This window comes from Chlorella variabilis (assembly GCF_000147415.1).
Source record: "Chlorella variabilis unplaced genomic scaffold CHLNCscaffold_19, whole genome shotgun sequence".
Lineage (NCBI taxonomy): Eukaryota > Viridiplantae > Chlorophyta > Trebouxiophyceae > Chlorellales > Chlorellaceae > Chlorella > Chlorella variabilis.
The window spans coordinates 789,908-807,442 of NW_005435069.1; the positions used below are offsets into that span (position 1 = coordinate 789,908).

Consider the following 17,535-nt stretch of genomic DNA (forward strand, 5'->3'; position numbering starts at 1 on the left):
CTCCTCAGGCAGCAGCCCGGCCGCTAGCCGAGCCGGCGGCGGCAGTCGCTTTGGGGCGGGATGGGCGGGATGGAAGTAGAGCTTGATGTGGAGGAGCCGCAGGAGAACTGGCGGCTGGTGGTTGCCGACTGGGTGGCCTGCTGCAAGGAGACGTGGCTGTGCCAGGAGATGCGGCTGTTCCAGGCAAGTCGCGGGGCGGGGCCCTCGGCAAGCAGGCGGGCAGGTGCCCAACGTTTGTGCATGTGCTGAGCACTCGCCTCCGCTGCTGCTCCCCGGCGCCGCTCTGCAGGACGAGCCCTTCAGCCCGGCCGACTGGGAGCGGCACGCGGGGTGGTGGCGGCACTGCCCCGAGCCCCGCATCTGCCTGCGCGTCTTCCGCATGCTTTCCATCATCGAGGCATGGTCGCTGTTTGTGAGTTGAGGCCGACGGCTGCTTACCCATGTGTGTGGGTGTGTACGGACAATGGCCTTGGTGGTGCCTGGGGGGAGACAGCGCACGCGCTGCAGTGCACCGGGCTGTGGGGCGCACCACAGAGCGCACCTTGGTGCTGCCACACGCACCACCCCTCCACTGTCTGGGCCAGGAAGCCCGACCCCTGGCGCCCTGCCCCGCCATGCTGGTCTCGCCATGGGCCCTGCAGGTCAGCCTGGTTGTGGCCCTGTATGCCACCTACCTGCAGCCCAAGCCGGGGTGGCCGGTGGCTGTGAGCGGCGACTACATGATTGTCTTCCAGCTCACCTCCTTTGCCGTGGCCCTGCTGCTGGTGTTTCGCACCAACACCGCGCACAGCCGGTGGTGGGAGGTGCGGCGGCGCGTTGGTGTGGTGGGGCAGGGGCAAGCAGGCTTGGGGGCCAGCCAGCAGCGCGCGACCCAGCAATGCTTGCCTGGCCCTGGCAGCAGTTGACCCGGCCTGGAGTGTGCCGCTGGCTCGTGACCAACCCCTGCCGCGTCACCTGCCTGGGGTGCAGGCCCGGCAGGCCTTTGGGCGCTGGCTCAACTGCGTTCGCAATGCGCAGCGCATGCTCCTCAGCTGGGCGGACCCCTCGGAGGCGCCTGTGGTGCACGAGTTTGCGCGCTGGAACGCCGCGCTGGCCACCTCCGCCTGCGCCTACCTGCGCCGCAAGGACTGCTACTGGCAGCACATGGAGGGCCTGCTGCAGCCGGCAGAGCTGGCCTGGCTGATGCGGTGCGACAACGCGCCGGTCAAGGTGCTGATGATCATGTCAGGGCTGCTGAAGAGGTGGGCGCGGGTGGCGACGGCGGCACGCTGTGCCGGCGACATGCCTGCCGCTGTGGTTGGGGTGCATGCTGGGGTGAGTCACGGCAGGATCCGGCCAGCCAGCCAGCCAGCCAGCCGGCCAGCCGTTGTGCTCAAGCCGCTGCCCTGCGCGCGCGCTGGCCGCCCGCGCTGGCCGCCCGCGGATGCATGGCGCAGGACGGGCCTGTTGGTGTGGGAGCGGGCGGAGATCGAGCGGCAGCTGTCCGACTTTGACATCGCGCTGGGCGCTCTGGAGCGCATCTCGCGGCAGGCCGTCCCCAAAGCCTACACGCGGTGCGCCTCCTGGCGGGTGTTGCCTCCCCGCTTGGCTCAGGCCAAGCTACCGTTGTGCTGCGCCTTCCTTCCGTGCTGACTTGCACATCGCACTCCAACTGCGTCCCTCTCCCTGCCCTGCAGCCACACGTCCCGCTTTATCATCTGCTACATCACTTTTTTACCCTTTGCCCTCTGGTCGTACCTGGAGTGGCTGCTGCTGCCCACCATGGTGGTGCTCACTTTCCTGGTGAGATCGGCGCGGCGGGCGGCATCACGGCAGGCTCAGCAGCTGGCTTCGTCAGCACCTAGCCGGCAGCCACAACCCCCAGCCCTTCCTTGAAATCTCCCGCGCTCGCCTGCTGCTCCCGAGCCCCTGCCCCTACTCCTGCCCCTGCTCCTGGCGCAGCTGCTGGGCATTGAGAACATCGGCATCCAGATCGAGAACCCGGTACGGGTGCTGCCGCTGCACAGCTTCTGCCTGGGCATGAAGACGGCGGCGCTCAGCATGGTGCGGCACCAGCCAGACGTGCAGCGCGCCATAGACACCGGCCTCGTGGCAGCCTCCGCGCGGCACCAGCACCGCCTGCTGCAGAAGCTGAGCGGCGAGCCGGCCTCACCACTGGCCGAGCAGCCGGCGCAGCAGCAACAGCAGCAGCAGCAGCTGCAGCCAAACGGGCACCACGCCGCCGGGGGGCAGCCGGCTGCCGTGGCGCCGGCGACGGCCGGCGTGCAGCCCATGCCAGGCATGTCGCGGTAGCATCCGACACGCTGGCACGCTGTCCAGTGCGGCGCCGGCTTCCGCTTTCATGCAGCCCTTTGCGTGGTCCTCTCCCTTTCATTGTTTCATTCCGCATGTCAGAGCGATTATACTTATGTCAATACATACATATAGTGTCAATCAGAGGCACGAGTTGCATCTCAAGGTGAACTGTCATACCAAGCAAAATGGCTTAGCCACAGTAACCCCACCTGGTCCCAGCTGCCCCCGGCTGGCCAGCACCCCGCGCCTCAGTAGCGCGCCTCCCAGCGCCCCGGCTGCGCCGCACTGCTGGAGGCGTTTGCTGACATGGCGATGAGGCCCGCGCGCTCGCCCTTGGTGGCCCCATTGGCCCCCGCTGCCGGCGCCACCGCAATGCCTGCCAACGCCGCCTCCACCTCGTGCTCGCCGCCGTGCTCCGGCCCCGGGCCGTACAGCACCAGGGCCAGCAGCGCCGCCACGGCGCCGCCCAGGTACTGGGCGATGATGTAAACAAAGGCCGTGTTCCTGCATGCCGGCGGGAAGCGCTCGTATGAGCAGGCGATGATAATGCACCGGCAGCCGATGCGTTCTCAACAGGCGGCTCATGCATGCGCTCTCCGTCAGGCAGGCAGGCAGGCAGCGGTACTGCGCTGACCAGTAGCAGTTGTAGATGAGGGCGGGGCCCAGCACGCGGGCCGGGTTGAGGGCCGCCCCCGTCAGCGGGCCGCCGATGAAGGCGCTGGCAAACAGGGTGTAGCCCTGGGGTGGTGGGGGGGTGGGCAGATGGAGAGGTGCACGTTGTTTTGCGTCGATTTCAGCAGTGCAGGGATGTGTGCCACGGGAAGGAAAACCAGTGTGCGTGCTGGGCATGCTGTGGTCCACGCTGTGCGGTGCAGGCTGCCACCTGGCTACCCTGCCTCTACGCTTAGCCCTCCCGCTCCCCGGCAGGCCCACTCACCACCGCCAGCGGCCCGATGTTGCCGTGGCCCGGCTTGGAGATGGCCACTGCATAGACGACCGACACCAGCAGTAAGGTCATGAGCAGCTCCCAGCCAAACAGCTGGTCCACTCGGATGTAGTGGCCGCCCAGGTGCGTGAAGCAGCCCTGGGGTGGGGCAAGCAGCAACAGGGCCAGCTTACTTAGAGACAGTTAAGTCGGTTGGGGAAGCTGGGTTTGCTGCGACTCAACCCAGGTGTGCGCACAGCAGCGTTGCCGCTGGGGCAGGCATCGTGCAGGCTGGGGGCGGTTCCAGCCTGGCTGCCAGCACCCACCGGGCCCTCGTTGCCCATCGCCACGCTGGCCTCAGGGATCAGCGCCACCTGGAACAGCACGCCTGCGGAGAAGCGGCGGCAGGCGCGGGCATGAGGCAGGCGCAGGCGGCGCGCTGCATGCAGCGGGGACTCCCCCCCCAGCTGACCGCCACCGCCGCTGCTGCCTGACCAACCCTTGTAAGCGCGCCTGGCTAGCCAGCCCGCCTCCCAGCTGGCGCCAACGCTGCCCCGCTCACCCACAATGCCGCCCAGGAACTGCGCCGCCATGTAGAGCAGGCCGCGACGCCAGCCCATGTGCCCGCTGATGATGGTGCCCAGCGTGACGGCGGGGTTCAGGTGGCCGCCGCTCACGTTGGCAGTGGCGTACACAAGCACCGCCAGCGCCAGGCCGTTGCCATAGGCAGCGGCAGAGTCGCGCGCCTCGCCGCCATAAAGCGCGAACAGCAGCATGCCCAGGAACTCTGCCGCCAGCGCGGCATACAGCTTCTTGTGGCTGGGCTCCACGTCGCCGCCCTCCCCAAACTGCACGCCGCAAGGAAGGTAGGATGTGTTAGCGTTGAGGGCCGGCGGAAGAGCGGGCCGCGCCAGGAGGCGGCGGCAACAAACACTTCGGTCGGCTCCTGCCGGCGCGGGATGACCTTCTCATACCGCACCACCGGCGAGCGGCAGGAGTCTATGAAGGCGCGCCACTTGCTGGCCACAAAGTCCGCCATCCTGCGGCGGTTTTCGTTCGGGAGCCGGCCACCGGCCCGTGGAAATGTCTAGATGAGTCTATGCCGCTCGAGGATGCATACCGTAGCACCCGGCACGCGGCACGACCCGTATGACGCAAGTCAATGGTAGGCAGCAGGCACAGCACACCGTCCCAGCCGCCGCGGAGAGTGATGACCATCCGCAGTCTGTTCTGCAGCCATACACTGCCCTCTCTCTGCTTGTATGTTACATCTTCCTGCCCACTCGAACTTCTGGTACATACATGGGGATTGAAACAAAATCCCTGCCATGCGCGCTCCAGGCGGCACCGCCGACCGCCTGCCCCGGCGCCGGCGTGCTGCAGCCAGAGGGCCAGCTGCGAGCTCAGAGGTCGCTGGAGCCGCCCGCGGCGTTGCCGCCATCGTCTCCGCCAGAGGCATCCTCAAATTTGAACCGCTCCAGGCCTGCAGCATGTGGGAGGGAGGGGTGTGTCGGTGGCTGGGTGGAGGTTGGGAGGCATCAGGTGCTATGCAGGCCCTCCTGCCTTGCCACAGACTCTGCCCTCACCCTTGCGTAGCGCCGCCTCCAGCCCGCTCTCCGGCTGCTGCGCCGGTGCCTGCTTGGCGGCAGGGTCAACCTTGGGCAGGGAGGCTGCCTGGCGTGCTATGGCCAGCTGGCTGATGGGCATGAGCGCCGCCCGGCCGCTGCCGCCAGCCGCAGCCCGAGGCCGGCTCTCCAGCGCCGCCACGGCGTCGGCCCGCTGGCCCGCCCGCGCCGTTGCCGCTGCAGCAGCGGCATCCGCGAGAGAAACCTGCTGCTGCTGCTGCTGCTGCTGCTGCGCAGCCGGCCTGCGCTGGGGCGGCGGCATGGCCGCCGCCGCCGTCGCGCTGCTCCTCGCCTCTGCCATGGCTGCCGCCCTGCGGCTGACCAGGTCTGGGCTGAGCCCGCTGGACAGCTGCTGGAACAGCTGGTCCGACAGCTGGCCCACCTCGGTGCCCGACACCCCCACCTGCCGCAGCAGCTTGGTCAGCTGCTCACGGCTCATCTCCACTGACCCCGACTTGGCGATGGCAGCAGGCGCCAGCGCCTGGGTGGGGCGCAGGAAGGGGTGCTCAAGCAGCTCCTGCAGGGGGAGGGGAGGCGGGCGGGCACGGGCAGCACTTTGGTACTACCACTTGCGTGGGATGTGCTGCTCAGAGCAGCGCGGCAGTGCAGCCGGCCTGGTGAGAGAGAGACCCACAACTCGGGGTTGGCCAGGGCAGATGCAGCCCTCCAACTCCCAGCCCTCCAAGCCAGGCATCCAGCCATGCAGCGACCGACCAGCCAGCCATGGCCAAGCCCTCCACCCCTGCCCACCTGCATGGCGATGCGGGTGCAGGGGTCTCTGTCCAGGCAGCGCTGGATGACGTCCAGCAGCGGCGCGTTGCGCAGGGGCGGGAAGGAGATGCGGTGGCCGGGGTCGATGATGGCGTGCATCTTCTGGATGAAGGGCAGGTGGCTGCGGGTGGGCGTGGGGGGCAGCTGTGTGTGAGTACTGAGTGTGCATGCGTGTAGTGTGTGGTGGTGGTGGTGGGTGGTGGAGGAGTTGGGAATGCCCCTCGATGCCTCAAACGTCTGGCATCCGGCCTGACCGTTGCCCTCGGGAGCAAGAGCCTGCTCCCCTCCATGCTACCTCACCGCCATGTTTGCACATATACAGAAAGACACCCCACACCATCGCGACCACCACCACCGCCACGCATGCGCCCCACCACCCCACCCACCAGCCCACACACATGGTCCCACCTGAAGGGCGTCTGGCCGTACACCATCTGGTACAGGATGCATCCCAGAGACCAGATGTCGGAGGCGCGCCCCACCTTCATGGGCGGCCCACCCCGGATGTTGTTCTGCCCGCCCAGGATGGCCTCGGGGGACATGTAATTGAGGGTGCCAACCTGGCTCTCCCGCGCAATGGACGTGGTGTCTGCGGTGCGCGTGTTGTGAGGAGGAGAGGGAGCAGGGACAGGTGGGGGTGAGGGCCCAAGGGTAAAGAGTGGACGACAGGCATGGAGGGGCGGGCAGACATAGGAGGCGAACACGGCGGAGAGATGCAGGCGTGTGCCGCCCCAGCCAGCCCAGCAGCTTTTTGGGGCAACCAGCCCCCTTCAGCCGCGCACTCGATCTTTCAGCCCCGCACACAGTGCACACAGCACGCACAGCGCGCACAGCGCACCCGACTGGATGGCCTTGGCGATGCCAAAGTCGATCAGCTTCAGCTGCCCCTCCACCACCAGGAAGTTGGCGGGCTTGAGGTCGCTGTGCACGATGCGCTCGCGGTGGATGGTGTCCACAGCCTGAAGGGCGGGCGCGGGGCGGGCTGTGGAATCCACCCTGACCTGCCATGCCATGCCTCCAGCAGCCAGCCATGGTCCGCTGCTCTTTCAACCACCAATGCTGACTGTCCGGTACCAACCCGCTGGCCGCACACACACCACACGCACATGCCCGCAGGCACACCTGCAGCATCTGCTCCCAGTAGAGACGGATGAAGTTCTCGTCGATGCCCTCCGCTGAGCCTCCCTGCTCCCGCTCACGCCGCGTCTTCTCGTGCTTCTGCGCTCAGGACAGGGCGCGGGGAGGGGGCAGGACTGAGGGCGTGACAACGTCACCATGGAGCAGGTGCCTGCCCGCCTCCCCGCAGTACCACCGTCCCCGCAGCCCTGGAGCCTCATCACCCCCCCCAGCCGCCACCACACACACACCCACGCACCTGCAGCAGGCGGGCCAGGTCGATGTCCCCAAACTCCAGCACCATGTAGATGAGGCCCTCGCTGCGGTGCACCTGCACAGACAGCGGGGGAAGTGCCACGGCGGTGGGGGGGCCAGTCGCGACCCTTGGGAGCCAGCCGGGAGGCATCCCTCATTGTCGGCGCCTGCCCAGGTGTACCCGCCCGGCAGCCTCAGCGACCTCCCTCACACAGTAACACACAGCTACACACCTCTGAGTCTATGAGCTGGATGATGTTGGACTTGCCGGCCAGGCTGTTGAGCAGCTTGATCTCGTCCAGGAACCCGCTGGCAGCCTCGGCGTCGCGGCCCTGCAGGCGGTGCAAACGAAAGCACAAGAAACAACAGCCCGGGCTGGTTACGTGCGCTGTTGTGCGGCACCGCAAGACAAGCCCCAACACAGCTGTGCACCCCAGGGGCGCACCACCAGCCACGTTCCGCTGCGCCAGCCGTGTGCCTCCCCTGCACCAACTTATGTACCCCAGACCTGAGCCCCACCTGCAGGCGGATGCGCTTGAGGGCGAAGATCTTGCGGTTGGGCGCCATGACCTTGTACACCTTGGAGCTGCCGCCGCGCCCCACACACTCCAGCTTGGTGTACACAATGTCCTGCGGCGGGGGCAGGCAGGCGGGGGGCAGGCGGCAAGGGTGGGAACGAGAACAGCGGGGCGGGCTGGCAGGGAGACATGCCATGCCACACCATTCCACAGCAGCGGCCTGTCAGCAACCCAGAATGTGCGGAGAGGCCTGAGCGAGGAGCTAGTGTGTATGCAGCTTCCCACCACGGCTTCTGTAGCACACCTTGACTGTGACCGTGTTCTCGTCCTCCACCACCCGCCGCCCCGGCCGCGCCGCGGGCTGCTGCACAGGTGCCGGCGCTGCCATGGCGCCAACCCTGCAGTCGCATCGTACACACGTGAGCAGGCTCAAGAGGCAAGCCGGGGTTTGGAGGCGAGTGCGCCAGCCATGGCGCCTGATTCCCAGCAAGCCCCCTCCCTCTGCTGCTTGCTTGCCTGTTCTGCTTGGGCGGCGGCGGGCCCATCGGCACCCGGCCAGACTCTGAAAGAGAGGGCGGCGGCGGCGGCGGCACGGGCAGCGGCCTGGCACCCGCCGACGAGGGCCGCACGACTGCCACGTTGCCCGCGCCGTCGATCTGCACCCTGGGCCCGACAGGCCGCTGGCGCGGCGGCGAGGCTGCCCTGGCGCTGCTGCCGGAGGGTACGAGGGCGCGCACAAGAGGGCGCGTCGCGTCGGCATCCTCCTCTGCCGCCGAGGGCGGGGCTGCTGAGGTGGCGGGGCGGCTGACGGGCATGGTGGGCGCATCGTCGTCGTCCTCGTCTGCCCCAGGGGTGCCCGCTGCCGCGCCGCTGCGGTGCAGCAGGCTGCCATCGCCGCCCAGCACAATCTGCGCCGTGGAAGGAGGAGGCTGGCTTGAGGGTTGGCCGATGCTGTACTCTAATGCACGTCATGCGCAAAGATGGCGCGGAGCGGCGAGGGCGGGCACGAGGACGGCAGCAGGCAGGGTGGAGGAGGGCAGTGGCGAAGCACCTTGCTGGGCGCCAGGCTCTGCCGCCCGCGCTGCACCCGCTGCGCCAGCTTGCTCATCACCACAGGAGCAGTCTCATCCTCCTCGCCACCCTCCTCCTTGCCGCCCCGGCTGCTTGCGCCCTCGCGAAGCACCACCTGCTGCCGGGCGGCAGGCACTGCAGCAGGCGGCCGTGTGCCACCAGCTAACGCAGCCAGCTGTGCACAGCCGGCAGGCAGGCCGGCAGCGGGCGGCAGCAGGCGGCCAGGCGCCGCTGTGCTGACCACCTCAGCCGCCACCGTCCTGGCGGCGCCTGATGAGGCGGCGGGTGCAGCAGGCTGCCCGTCAAAGCGGGGAACCGGCGGCAGCTGGCGCTCTGCCGCAACGGGCCGGCTGGGCTTGACCTGCAAGGAGCAGCTTTGCGCCACCAACGCTGTCAGCCTGGTCGCAGCACTTTCCCAGCAGGCAGTAAAGAGGTCCGCTGCACGCCTCTCGGTGTCGCCCGCAAGCGCGGCCGACTCACCTCTTCGGCGACAGGCGACTGCCGCCGCTTGGCCTCCCCCACGCTCAGCAGCGGCTTGGGCGACTGCTGGGCCTCCATCTCAGCCTTACGCTTGCGGTTAGCCTCTGCCGCCGCGGCAGCAGCAGCTGCCATGGCAGCAGCATCCTCGGACGCCTCCCCAGGCGCAGGCGCCAGCGGCGGCCGGCCACCCGAGCCGGCCACCACTCGCTGCGCCTTCCCCAGCACCCCCAGCCGACGCGGCTTGAGCAGCCCCTGCTGGCTGTGGTCCCTGGGCACTGTCGTGCCGCCGTCCCGCGCTGCAGCGGCCGCCCCGCTCAGCGCGGTCTTCAGCAGGGAGCCGCGGTTGATGACGAGAGTGTCGTCGCCACGCTGCTGGTGCTGCTGCTGGTCTGCAAAACGGGGCGTGCGGGCAAGGGTCAGGGAAAGGAGGCTGAGGCTCGCAGCGCAAGCACAGCACAGCGGGCAGGACGGTGCATGGCAGACTGGCAGCCTGCCATGGCGGCGGTCACGGCCAGCTCACCGCCCAAGGCGCCGCCTGGCGCGGCGCCCTCGCCGCTGGTCCGGCCGCCGCCGCCGGGCTTGCGCAGCGACACGGTCGCCTCCTCGCCCAGGCTGCCCGTGCTGCTGGCGGTGCGGTTGCTGAGGCCGGTGGCTGGTGTCTTCATGGGGGCGGTGGGGTCATCACTGCCCACCGTGGAGCCGCTGTGGATGGTGTGGCTGGTGCGCCCGCCCTGCAGCTGCTCCGTCAGGCCCGCCGTCAGCTGCTGCTGGCTGGCGCTGGGCGCCGGCGCCGGCGGTGCCGCCACCTTGCTGGCCCCTCCACCGCCGCCCAGCGCTATAGTGTCTGTGTCAGCGCCCCCCGCAGCCGCAGCAGCCTTGCCAGAGTCGCGCGGCGGCAGGCTGCCGCCCAGCCGGGCGCTGGGCCGGTTGATGACCAGAGTGTCGGTGGCCCCGCCGCCGCCAGCAAGCTCCTGCAGGGTAGCCAGGCAGAATTGGTCGCACCAGGCCTGAGTCCCCATGCCAGCAAACAGCCGTCTCGGGTGTAGCTGCAACCACCGCGCTGCTTCTCTGCCTCAACCGCTGGCCCGACACCCAGCAGGCCCAGCAGGCTCACCACGGTGGGAGTGGCGGCGCTGCGCCGCTCATCCGGCACGCCAGGGGTCAGGAAGGCGGCCAGGCTGGAGGCGCCAGAGTGGCCCGTCTTGGCGCCGCCGTCCTGCGCCCAGGGAGCCCTGTACGCAAACCGCCCAGCCTGCAGGTCGCTCTGCATCTGCTCCAGCAGGCTGCGGCGGGTGGAAAGCGGGCAGAGGGAGGCGGGAATGGAGTGAGAGCAGGACCCTGCGGCAGCAGTTGCACAGGTCACCGCCACCCCCAGCCACGACTGCTGGCGTGCATCACTCGATAGGGTTTGATACACAAAGCAGCGAGCATGCACAGCCCGTGCGCAGCCTGCCGCAGCAGAGCAGGCGGGCAGGCTGGCGCCCGTACGCACCAGGCGGGCTGCGCCTGCTCCTTCATCCCCTTGCCCAGCACCCCCAGCGCCTTGACCTCATTGCCGCCCGCCGCCTCCAGCGCCGCCCACTCGTAGTACAGAGCCGCATGCTGGTCGCCAATGTGCTGGCTCTTCAGCATCTTAAACACATCTCGAGCATCGTCTGGGTTGCGGGCCCTGCGGCAGGCAGAAGGAGAGGTTGGGCAAGGGCAGGCCGCAGGCTCACAGGGCAGCGGTGCGTGCTCGGCGGCGGGTCTGACAGCATTGGGAGTCATCCCCTGGGTCGGCTGCCTCCACGCCGACATCACTGGACGGTAGCCCGCCTGCCCTCCCCAGGCAGTAAAGACATCGCACCACTGCTGCCGCGCAAAGCCCAGCCAGATCTTGATGAAGGCGTCGTTGCTGTAGTTGTTCTGGCGAGGCACGACCTTGGTGGCTGCGGCGTAGAGGTCGGCGAGGCTGACGCCGCCGCGCGCCGCCGCACCGCGCTCCAGGCTGGCGGTGGCCCCCGCGGCCGCCGCCCACCCCTCCTCCTGCTGCAGCAGCGTCCACCAGGCCTCTGGCGACTGGTGGGCAGCCTTGACGGCCTCCACGAGGCGAGCGCGCAGCGAGCGCTGCGCTGAAGGGCTGCCGCCCTGCGGGCGCGTGTATGCATCCAGCTGGCGATCCCAGCTGGCCTGTCGCAGCTGCAGGGGGCAGGTTGGCACACCGCTGTGAGAACCCGAGACGTCTTGATGCAGGCAAATTGACAGCAGGGCCAATCGACGGAGGCTGGCCACGCCAGCAGGGCCGCACCTGAGCCGTCGGCGTCTCCCCGCCCGCTTGCTTTGGCGGCGGTGCCCGGCTTGGAGGCCGTGCCACCGCTGGCCGGCTCCATGCCTGATCTAACGGGCGTGTTGTCCACCCGCGCGAGCGCCGGCCTGCTCAGGCTGCCTCTGTTGCCGGCTGCGACTGGCTGTCGCTGAAGGGTGAGGTGCGACTTGCTAGCGCCCGCCCGGGGCGGCCCCAAGTTCTCCTTGTCTGACAGCTGGGGTGTCAGTGTCATCGAGGGGCGTGGCGCTGGACCTCCGCCCGCATTGCCACTCTGCTGCAACTGAATGTGTGACTTACCCTGCTGCGCCGCTGGCTGGCAGTTGCCTGGGATGCTGTTCACATGAGGGGCCGGACTGGAGGGCAGAAGGATGCCTGGCCTTCAAGAGCTGTCGGCAGAGGCATGTGCCAGCTAGGCATTTCACGGAGGGGCTCTCAGGCTCGTGCATTAGCCTCCCGCATTCATGCTCGACTGTAATGTGCGATCGGAAGCCGCCATGGCCGCTCCAGGCACGCCCCTTGAGCTGCTGGAGTGCATAGCGTCGCCAGAGTGGGCGGTGGCGGTTGCGGGCGTCACCACGGGGCACCTAGAGGTGAGTGGATTGCGATGCATATGCCCGCGATGCTCCTCGGCTGGCATGGCACCCTGACTCTGCTGCCGCCACTTTGCAGGGCGCCCTGGCCCGGACCGACCTCTGGCAGGAGCTCCAGCTGCTCGGAAAGCTGCTGTATAAGAACTCCCACCAGCACCGCGGCGCGCAGCACTTCCAGCGCCTCCAGGAGGTGTGGCGCCGCCAGCCGCCAGCTGCTGCCACTGCCGCGGCTGTGCACTCTGCCAGCAGTCAAGTGCGCAGCAGGCCTCCTTCCTTATCCCTCCGGACCTGCCTGTTGCAGATCCGCCGCCTGCTGAGTCTGCTGAAGGGCATGCAGCTGGAGCGGCGCGCCGCTGCCTTCCACGCCGCCTTCCAGGCCGCCAGGCAGCGCGGCAAGCTGCCCACTGGCAGCGTGCTGATGGCATATGGGTGGGTGGAGGAGAGGGCTGGGGCATGCTGTGCTGGGCCAACAGTGATAAAACAGCAGATCAGCAGCCAATGCCATGCTGCTGCCCTCGTCACACCCTCTACCTCCACACTGACTGTACTCGCCTCTCCACCAATGTGCTGCTGCCGCCCCTATCATGGCCTGCTTGCTGCAGGGCCGACCAGCGGCGCGTGCCCAGCCACGGCGCGGCGACGTCGCTGCTGCGTGCGCTGCGTGCGGCCTGCCAGCTGGTGGAGCAGCTGGCGCCAGCGGTGCACCGCGCCTCGCTGCACCTGCTCGCCCAGCTGGCCCACTCCTTCTTCATGCCCCTCTGCCTCACCAGCCTGGCATGCGTGGCACGCATCCAGGTGAGCCCGCTGCCTGGCCTGCTGTCGTGTGGGGGGCAGGCAGCCCAGCCCTCATGCCTGCCTGTGCTGCTGAAAGTCGCACCGTGAACCTCCGCAACTCAGTGCCCAGACCAACTACGTCCACTGAGCACACCTTGCCCTCCCACCGCTGCCTGCAGGTGCTGACGGGGCAGCTGCTGCTGGATGCTGTCATGGCTTACAATGCGCTTGCAGAGGCGGCGGCGCTGCTACCCATGGGCCCAGCAGCAGCAGGAGGAGCAGCAGCAGGAGCAGCAGCAGCAGCAGCAGACGGAGCCGCAGCTGGCGCCTGCGCTGCACCACCAGCATGGCTGGAAGAGCAGCCGCTGCCGCAGCTGCTGCGAGCGCAGTGGCGCGGCGGCCTGCCGCAGCTGGAGGCGGTGCCATGCCCCGAGGGGGAGAGCTTGGCGGCCCAGGCGGCGGCAGCTTGCATCCGGTATGGTCTTCACCTGGCGCAGCCAGAGACGGCGACGGTGGAGGACGCTGCACCATTGCGGCAGCAGCAGGGAAGGAGGGGCCGTGGCGGCAAGCCGCCTGCGCCGGCACTGGCGGTGGTGGAGGACCGAGGTGTGCCCATCTGCCGGGACACCTTTGCCGTGGCGGCGGCGGCAGCTGGCGTGGCAGGCGATGCAGCAGAGGTTGAGGCAAGCTTGGGAGCAGAGGAGGCGGATGCAACAGAGCCTGCTGTTGCCGCCCCGGGGCTGCTGCTGGGTGTGGTGGAGGAAAGCATGCCAGAGGAGGATGCCTCTGGTGTGGTGGCCTCTTTGATGGAGGGGGAGGCCAGGGGTCACCTGTACCACCGTGCGGCAGCGGGCCTGGGCCTGGGGCAGGCCAAGCGCCAGCGGCAGCAGCAAGGCGAGCCACCCAGCAAACCGGTGACAAGCGCGGCAGCAGCGCCAGCGCCAGCCGCAGCAGCTGTGCGCCCTGCAGCAGGAGGAAAACCAGCGCCAGGCGCTGCCAGGGCAGCCGCCCCGCACACTGCAGCAGGCGCAGGAGCAGCAGAACGGCCTGTGCCCAAGCCTGCCTTTGTTGCTGTGGGAGCTTCATTGGCCAAGCCACCGCCCAAGCCAGCGTTCCTTTCCGTGGCCGTTCCGGCGCCCAAGCCTGTGTTTTTGTCTGTGGCAGCACCAGCACCTCAAGCGGCAGCAGCAGCCCCACCACCACAGCCCACCGCAGCAACCGCAGGTCCGCCCCGCGATACTGGACGCATGCCTTTTGAGCCGCAGGCTGCGACTGCACCCGTTGCTGCTGCACCGCTGGCGCTGGCAGGCACAGTGCGCAAGCGCAAGAAGCCAGCTGCAGCTGCAGCGGCAAGGGTGGCAGAGCAGCAGCAGCAGCAGCAGGCGCCCAAGAGCTGGGAGGACTGGCTGGCGCCGCTCGGGAGCGCTGAACCTGCCGCTGGAGCAGCTGGCCCCGCTGCCGCTCCCAAGCAGCAGGACCGAGGGCAGGGCCAGGGGAAGCAGCAGCGGGGGAAGCGGCGAAGGTGAACACAATTCCATGGTGGCACCCTGCACTGGATCTGTTTAGTTATCGAAGTTATCGAAAATCATTGCAACTGCTTCATTACAGCCGTTTCGAGAGAGGCATCATGGTTTCTGCACAGTGCCCCACCCACGCTACGGTATGCAAGAAGGCAGGGCACCAGCAGCATCACGAGAACTCCACCACGCGCCGCGCAAACGTCAGATACCCCGTGTGCCCGCGCCCAAACGGCACCGGCTTGGCCACAACCTGCCGTTGCGGCGGCTGCGCCTGCGCCTGCTGCTGCTGCTGCTCCCCTCCCGCTCCTTCCTCCGCTCCTCCTGCTGCTGCCGCTGCTCCACCGCTTGCTGCTGCGCTCTCTCCCTCCCCACCCTCCGCCGCCGCCACCGCCACCGCCGAGCCGTCGGCAGCCTTCTGCCGCTTGGGGCCGTTGCCGCCGCCGCCGCCGCCGGCGTTCCCTGCGGCCTCCTGCCTCCGCGCCTGCTTCTTGCTCTGCGGCGGCGCCATGGAAGACTCCAAGTCTGTGGCCAGCGCCTGGCGGCTGACCTCCAGCTGGCGCAGCAGGACCTCCATGGTCCGCATGTCGCGGAAGCCGTGCGCGTTCAGCTCCTGGCACGTGCGCTGCACCTGCTCGATGCAGGGGCTGAAGGAGCAAAACATGCCGTCGGGGCGCACGCAGCGCGCCGCGGAGGGCACCACCTGCGGCGACGCCAAGGCCGGGAAAGCGGGGCGGCAGGTCAGCGCAGTGAGAAAGGCAGCAGCGGCGGTGGCAGCGGACGGGCAGCGATGGCGGGCCGCGGCCCTAGCACAGCTCGCCACGCTACGCCGCTCGCCGCAGCCGCAGCCGCCACCGCCAGGTCCCACGGTCGACCGCCACACACACACACCGGCAGCTCAGCCCATACCGCGCACCATGTATGGTTTGGGCAGGTCCAGAAACAGTGCGTCTGCCTGGCCGTGCAGCTCTTCGGGGAACCCGCTGGCCTCGATGTCGCGCTGCGCCACCGTGACCAGCTCCCCCAGGCCATTGGCCTTGAATTCTGGGAAGGAGAGGGCAGGCAGGCAGGCAGGTGGGCAGGCAGGCAAGGACCAGGTGAGGAGCAAGTGGCGAGCGCAGCGGCTGCCACGGGATACCCGTACCCAGCCAGGCACATCTAATTCCGCCCCACAATGGCCCGCCTCCCACCCAGCCTCGCCGACTGCACAGCAATCGCCTCTCCAGCAAGCCACCCCCGCCGACACCTGCTCACCTTCTGCCGCCAGCTGCGCCCGTTGCTCATGGAACTCGAAGGTCCACACCTTGCCGTGCGGCGCCACGGCGCGCGCCAGCGACGTCGTCAGGCTGCCGCTGCCCGTGCCACTCTCCAGCACCACCGCACCGGGGCGCAGCTCCAGGAAGGCCACCACCATGGCAATGTCGGCGGCATACAGGATCTGGGTGCGGTGGCGCAGCACCGCCGTCCACAGCTCGGGCGTGGGCGCCAGCAGCAGCACCCAGCCGCTGCCCTTCCGCGACACCGCACGGCTGCCAAACGGCTTGCCGATCCACTCCTGCGGTTTGGGTGGGTGCGGTGAGCGAGGGCAGGGCGCCAGGACGCGGCAGTGTCAGGCAGTGGCAGCAGGCAGCAGGCGGCAGCGGCGGCGGCGGCGAGCGCCCCGGCAGCTGGGCGGCCCACAGCGGCTGCATGCATGTTGCATGCCTCCAGTGCCTGCATCACGGCGCGCCCAGGGGCGCTGCAGCTGGGCAGCCTCCTCTGGGCTCCCCGCCAGTCACCTTGTGTGCAAAGCTGCCGTATTTGTTGTTGTAGTTGCCGTTGGCACTGACCCGCACCGCCTTCATGCTGTCAAATCCCTCATAGACTATCACCAGGTCGCCATCTGCAATCGGGCGGCACGGGTTGGCCGCCGACTCGGCTTTGTGCAGCATGATCGTGCCTAGAAACAGTGGGAGAGCAGCCTGCGATTGTGAAACTCCGCAATGGGCGCACAGAATGCAGGATCAGCCCCTCGCTGCTGCGTCCTGCTGGGCTCCTTGCAAAGGCCTTGTGCAGCTCATTGATGGCGATCACACCATTCAGACAGTCGCTATCCTGTCACGATGGCAGCCCCTGTGCTGGCCTTCCCCGAGAAGTCGCCGCCACTGGCGGTGATGGCGGCCGCCCGGCTCGCAGGCGTGGCCCTGGAGGCCAAGCCCGATGCCAAGGCCGCCAAGGACACCCCCTCCACGCTCAAGTTTGCCAGCGGGTGCGCGGCATGGGGGTCCATGCACGCCGGTCCCCATCCACCCCCTGCTTGCTCTGGCTGTGGCTGGACGGGCATTGGGTGCTTCTGGGAAGCTCTCGAACTGAAGAACCGCCCGGTTGCCGATGCAGGGACGAGCTGGTGGGGGTGCCCAGCATCCTGCGCTACGTCGGCCGCGTCGCCCAGTCAAAGGATGCCCTGTATGGCTCAGACCCTCTGTCTGCCTGCCAGGTGGGGACCACGCTGCAGACCGGGCGGCAGTGCAGCAGCTCCAGATGAGCAGTGTGCTGGGAAGGCGCGGCATGCAGGCGCAGCTCAGGCAGCACCGCCTGTACGCCGTGCCTGCTGCCGCCGCTCCTGCGGAGCGGCACCACAAACTGCTGGGCCCGCCTGCCGGTGCATCCTGACACTGCACAGCCTGCTCGACTGCCACATGCCCCCAGTGCCTGCGTTTTTGACCACTGCCCTTGGCCTCCACCACCCTGCTGCATGCAGGTCGACCAGTGGCTCGACATCTCCCAGACGCTCCTGCCCGGCGCGGGCTTTGAGGCCGCCGCCGCCTCTGTCAACGACTTTTTGTCCCTGCGCACCTTCCTGGCTGGCTACTCGCTGAGCCTGGCCGACGTGGCGTGCTGGGCGCAGCTGCAGCTCACGCTGCAGTGGGACAAGCTGCGGAGGACGGGCAACTTTGGGCACCTGGCGCGCTGGTGGGCTGCCTGGCCGGCTGCGGGGCAGTTGGTGCAGCTGGGGAGCCTGTTGGGGGTTCCCACGCCGCCGTTGACAGCCTGGCGACAGCTGGGAATGATGTGCTGCCGCTGTTACCAGCCTGTGCAGAGTTGGGAATTGCCTGGAGGCTTGAGCCTGGGGTCGCACACCGCTGCATCTGCATGCTTGCCTGCCCCACCCAGCCTGCCCTCGCCGTCTGGCACCCCCGCCTTGCACCCCCTGGCGGCAGGTACGACTTCTGCAATGAAGTGCCCGAGCTGCGGGAGGCGGGGGAGCAGTTTGGGCTGCGGCGGCGCGGCGCGGCGCCCAAGCCCACAGCCAG

At 68.6% G+C, this 17,535-nt stretch overlaps 6 protein-coding genes across 6 annotated transcripts in view; 3 read left to right on the top strand and 3 right to left on the bottom strand.

Annotated features, from left to right (window-relative positions):
• Window positions 1-69: 69 nt before the first annotated feature.
• Window positions 70-2,292, top strand: CHLNCDRAFT_137443 (hypothetical protein; the record flags this gene model as incomplete). Its single annotated transcript, XM_005845038.1, has 7 exons — window positions 70-132; window positions 290-412; window positions 642-803; window positions 970-1,241; window positions 1,437-1,553; window positions 1,677-1,782; window positions 1,942-2,292. 7 exons carry the CDS (start codon window positions 70-72, stop codon window positions 2,290-2,292), a joined length of 1,194 nt encoding a protein of 397 aa, XP_005845100.1.
• Window positions 2,293-2,543: 251 nt separating this feature from the next.
• CHLNCDRAFT_26177 (hypothetical protein) lies at window positions 2,544-4,017 on the bottom strand (the record flags this gene model as incomplete). The annotated part of the gene is made up of 5 exons (XM_005845146.1): window positions 2,544-2,799; window positions 2,930-3,033; window positions 3,233-3,379; window positions 3,547-3,608; window positions 3,783-4,017. Coding segments are annotated over 5 exons (804 nt in total), but the record flags the coding sequence as incomplete, so codon positions are not given.
• Window positions 4,018-5,598: 1,581 nt separating this feature from the next.
• On the bottom strand, window positions 5,599-7,611 carry CHLNCDRAFT_10750 (hypothetical protein; the record flags this gene model as incomplete). The annotated part of the gene is made up of 7 exons (XM_005845147.1): window positions 5,599-5,737; window positions 6,025-6,205; window positions 6,455-6,575; window positions 6,739-6,791; window positions 6,988-7,048; window positions 7,209-7,319; window positions 7,507-7,611. Coding segments are annotated over 7 exons (771 nt in total), but the record flags the coding sequence as incomplete, so codon positions are not given.
• Window positions 7,612-11,855: 4,244 nt separating this feature from the next.
• On the top strand, window positions 11,856-14,251 carry CHLNCDRAFT_137446 (hypothetical protein; the record flags this gene model as incomplete). The annotated part of the gene is made up of 6 exons (XM_005845039.1): window positions 11,856-11,951; window positions 12,031-12,141; window positions 12,253-12,380; window positions 12,554-12,746; window positions 12,905-13,681; window positions 13,991-14,251. 6 exons carry the CDS (start codon window positions 11,856-11,858, stop codon window positions 14,249-14,251), a joined length of 1,566 nt encoding a protein of 521 aa, XP_005845101.1.
• A 163-nt stretch (window positions 14,252-14,414) lies between these two features.
• On the bottom strand, window positions 14,415-16,173 carry CHLNCDRAFT_26258 (hypothetical protein; the record flags this gene model as incomplete). The annotated part of the gene is made up of 5 exons (XM_005845148.1): window positions 14,415-14,495; window positions 14,634-14,945; window positions 15,159-15,286; window positions 15,497-15,797; window positions 16,021-16,173. 5 exons carry the CDS (start codon window positions 16,171-16,173, stop codon window positions 14,415-14,417), a joined length of 975 nt encoding a protein of 324 aa, XP_005845210.1.
• Window positions 16,174-16,344: 171 nt separating this feature from the next.
• CHLNCDRAFT_137448 (hypothetical protein) overlaps window positions 16,345-17,535 on the top strand; it is a gene marked incomplete at both ends in the record, with an annotated part of 5,649 nt that continues 4,458 nt past the window's right edge. Inside the window, 3 exons of the mRNA XM_005845040.1 lie at window positions 16,345-16,490; window positions 16,619-16,718; window positions 16,983-17,225. Of these exons, the coding sequence (XP_005845102.1) occupies window positions 16,345-16,490; window positions 16,619-16,718; window positions 16,983-17,225 (489 nt within the window). The remainder of the gene's footprint in view (window positions 16,491-16,618; window positions 16,719-16,982; window positions 17,226-17,535) is intronic.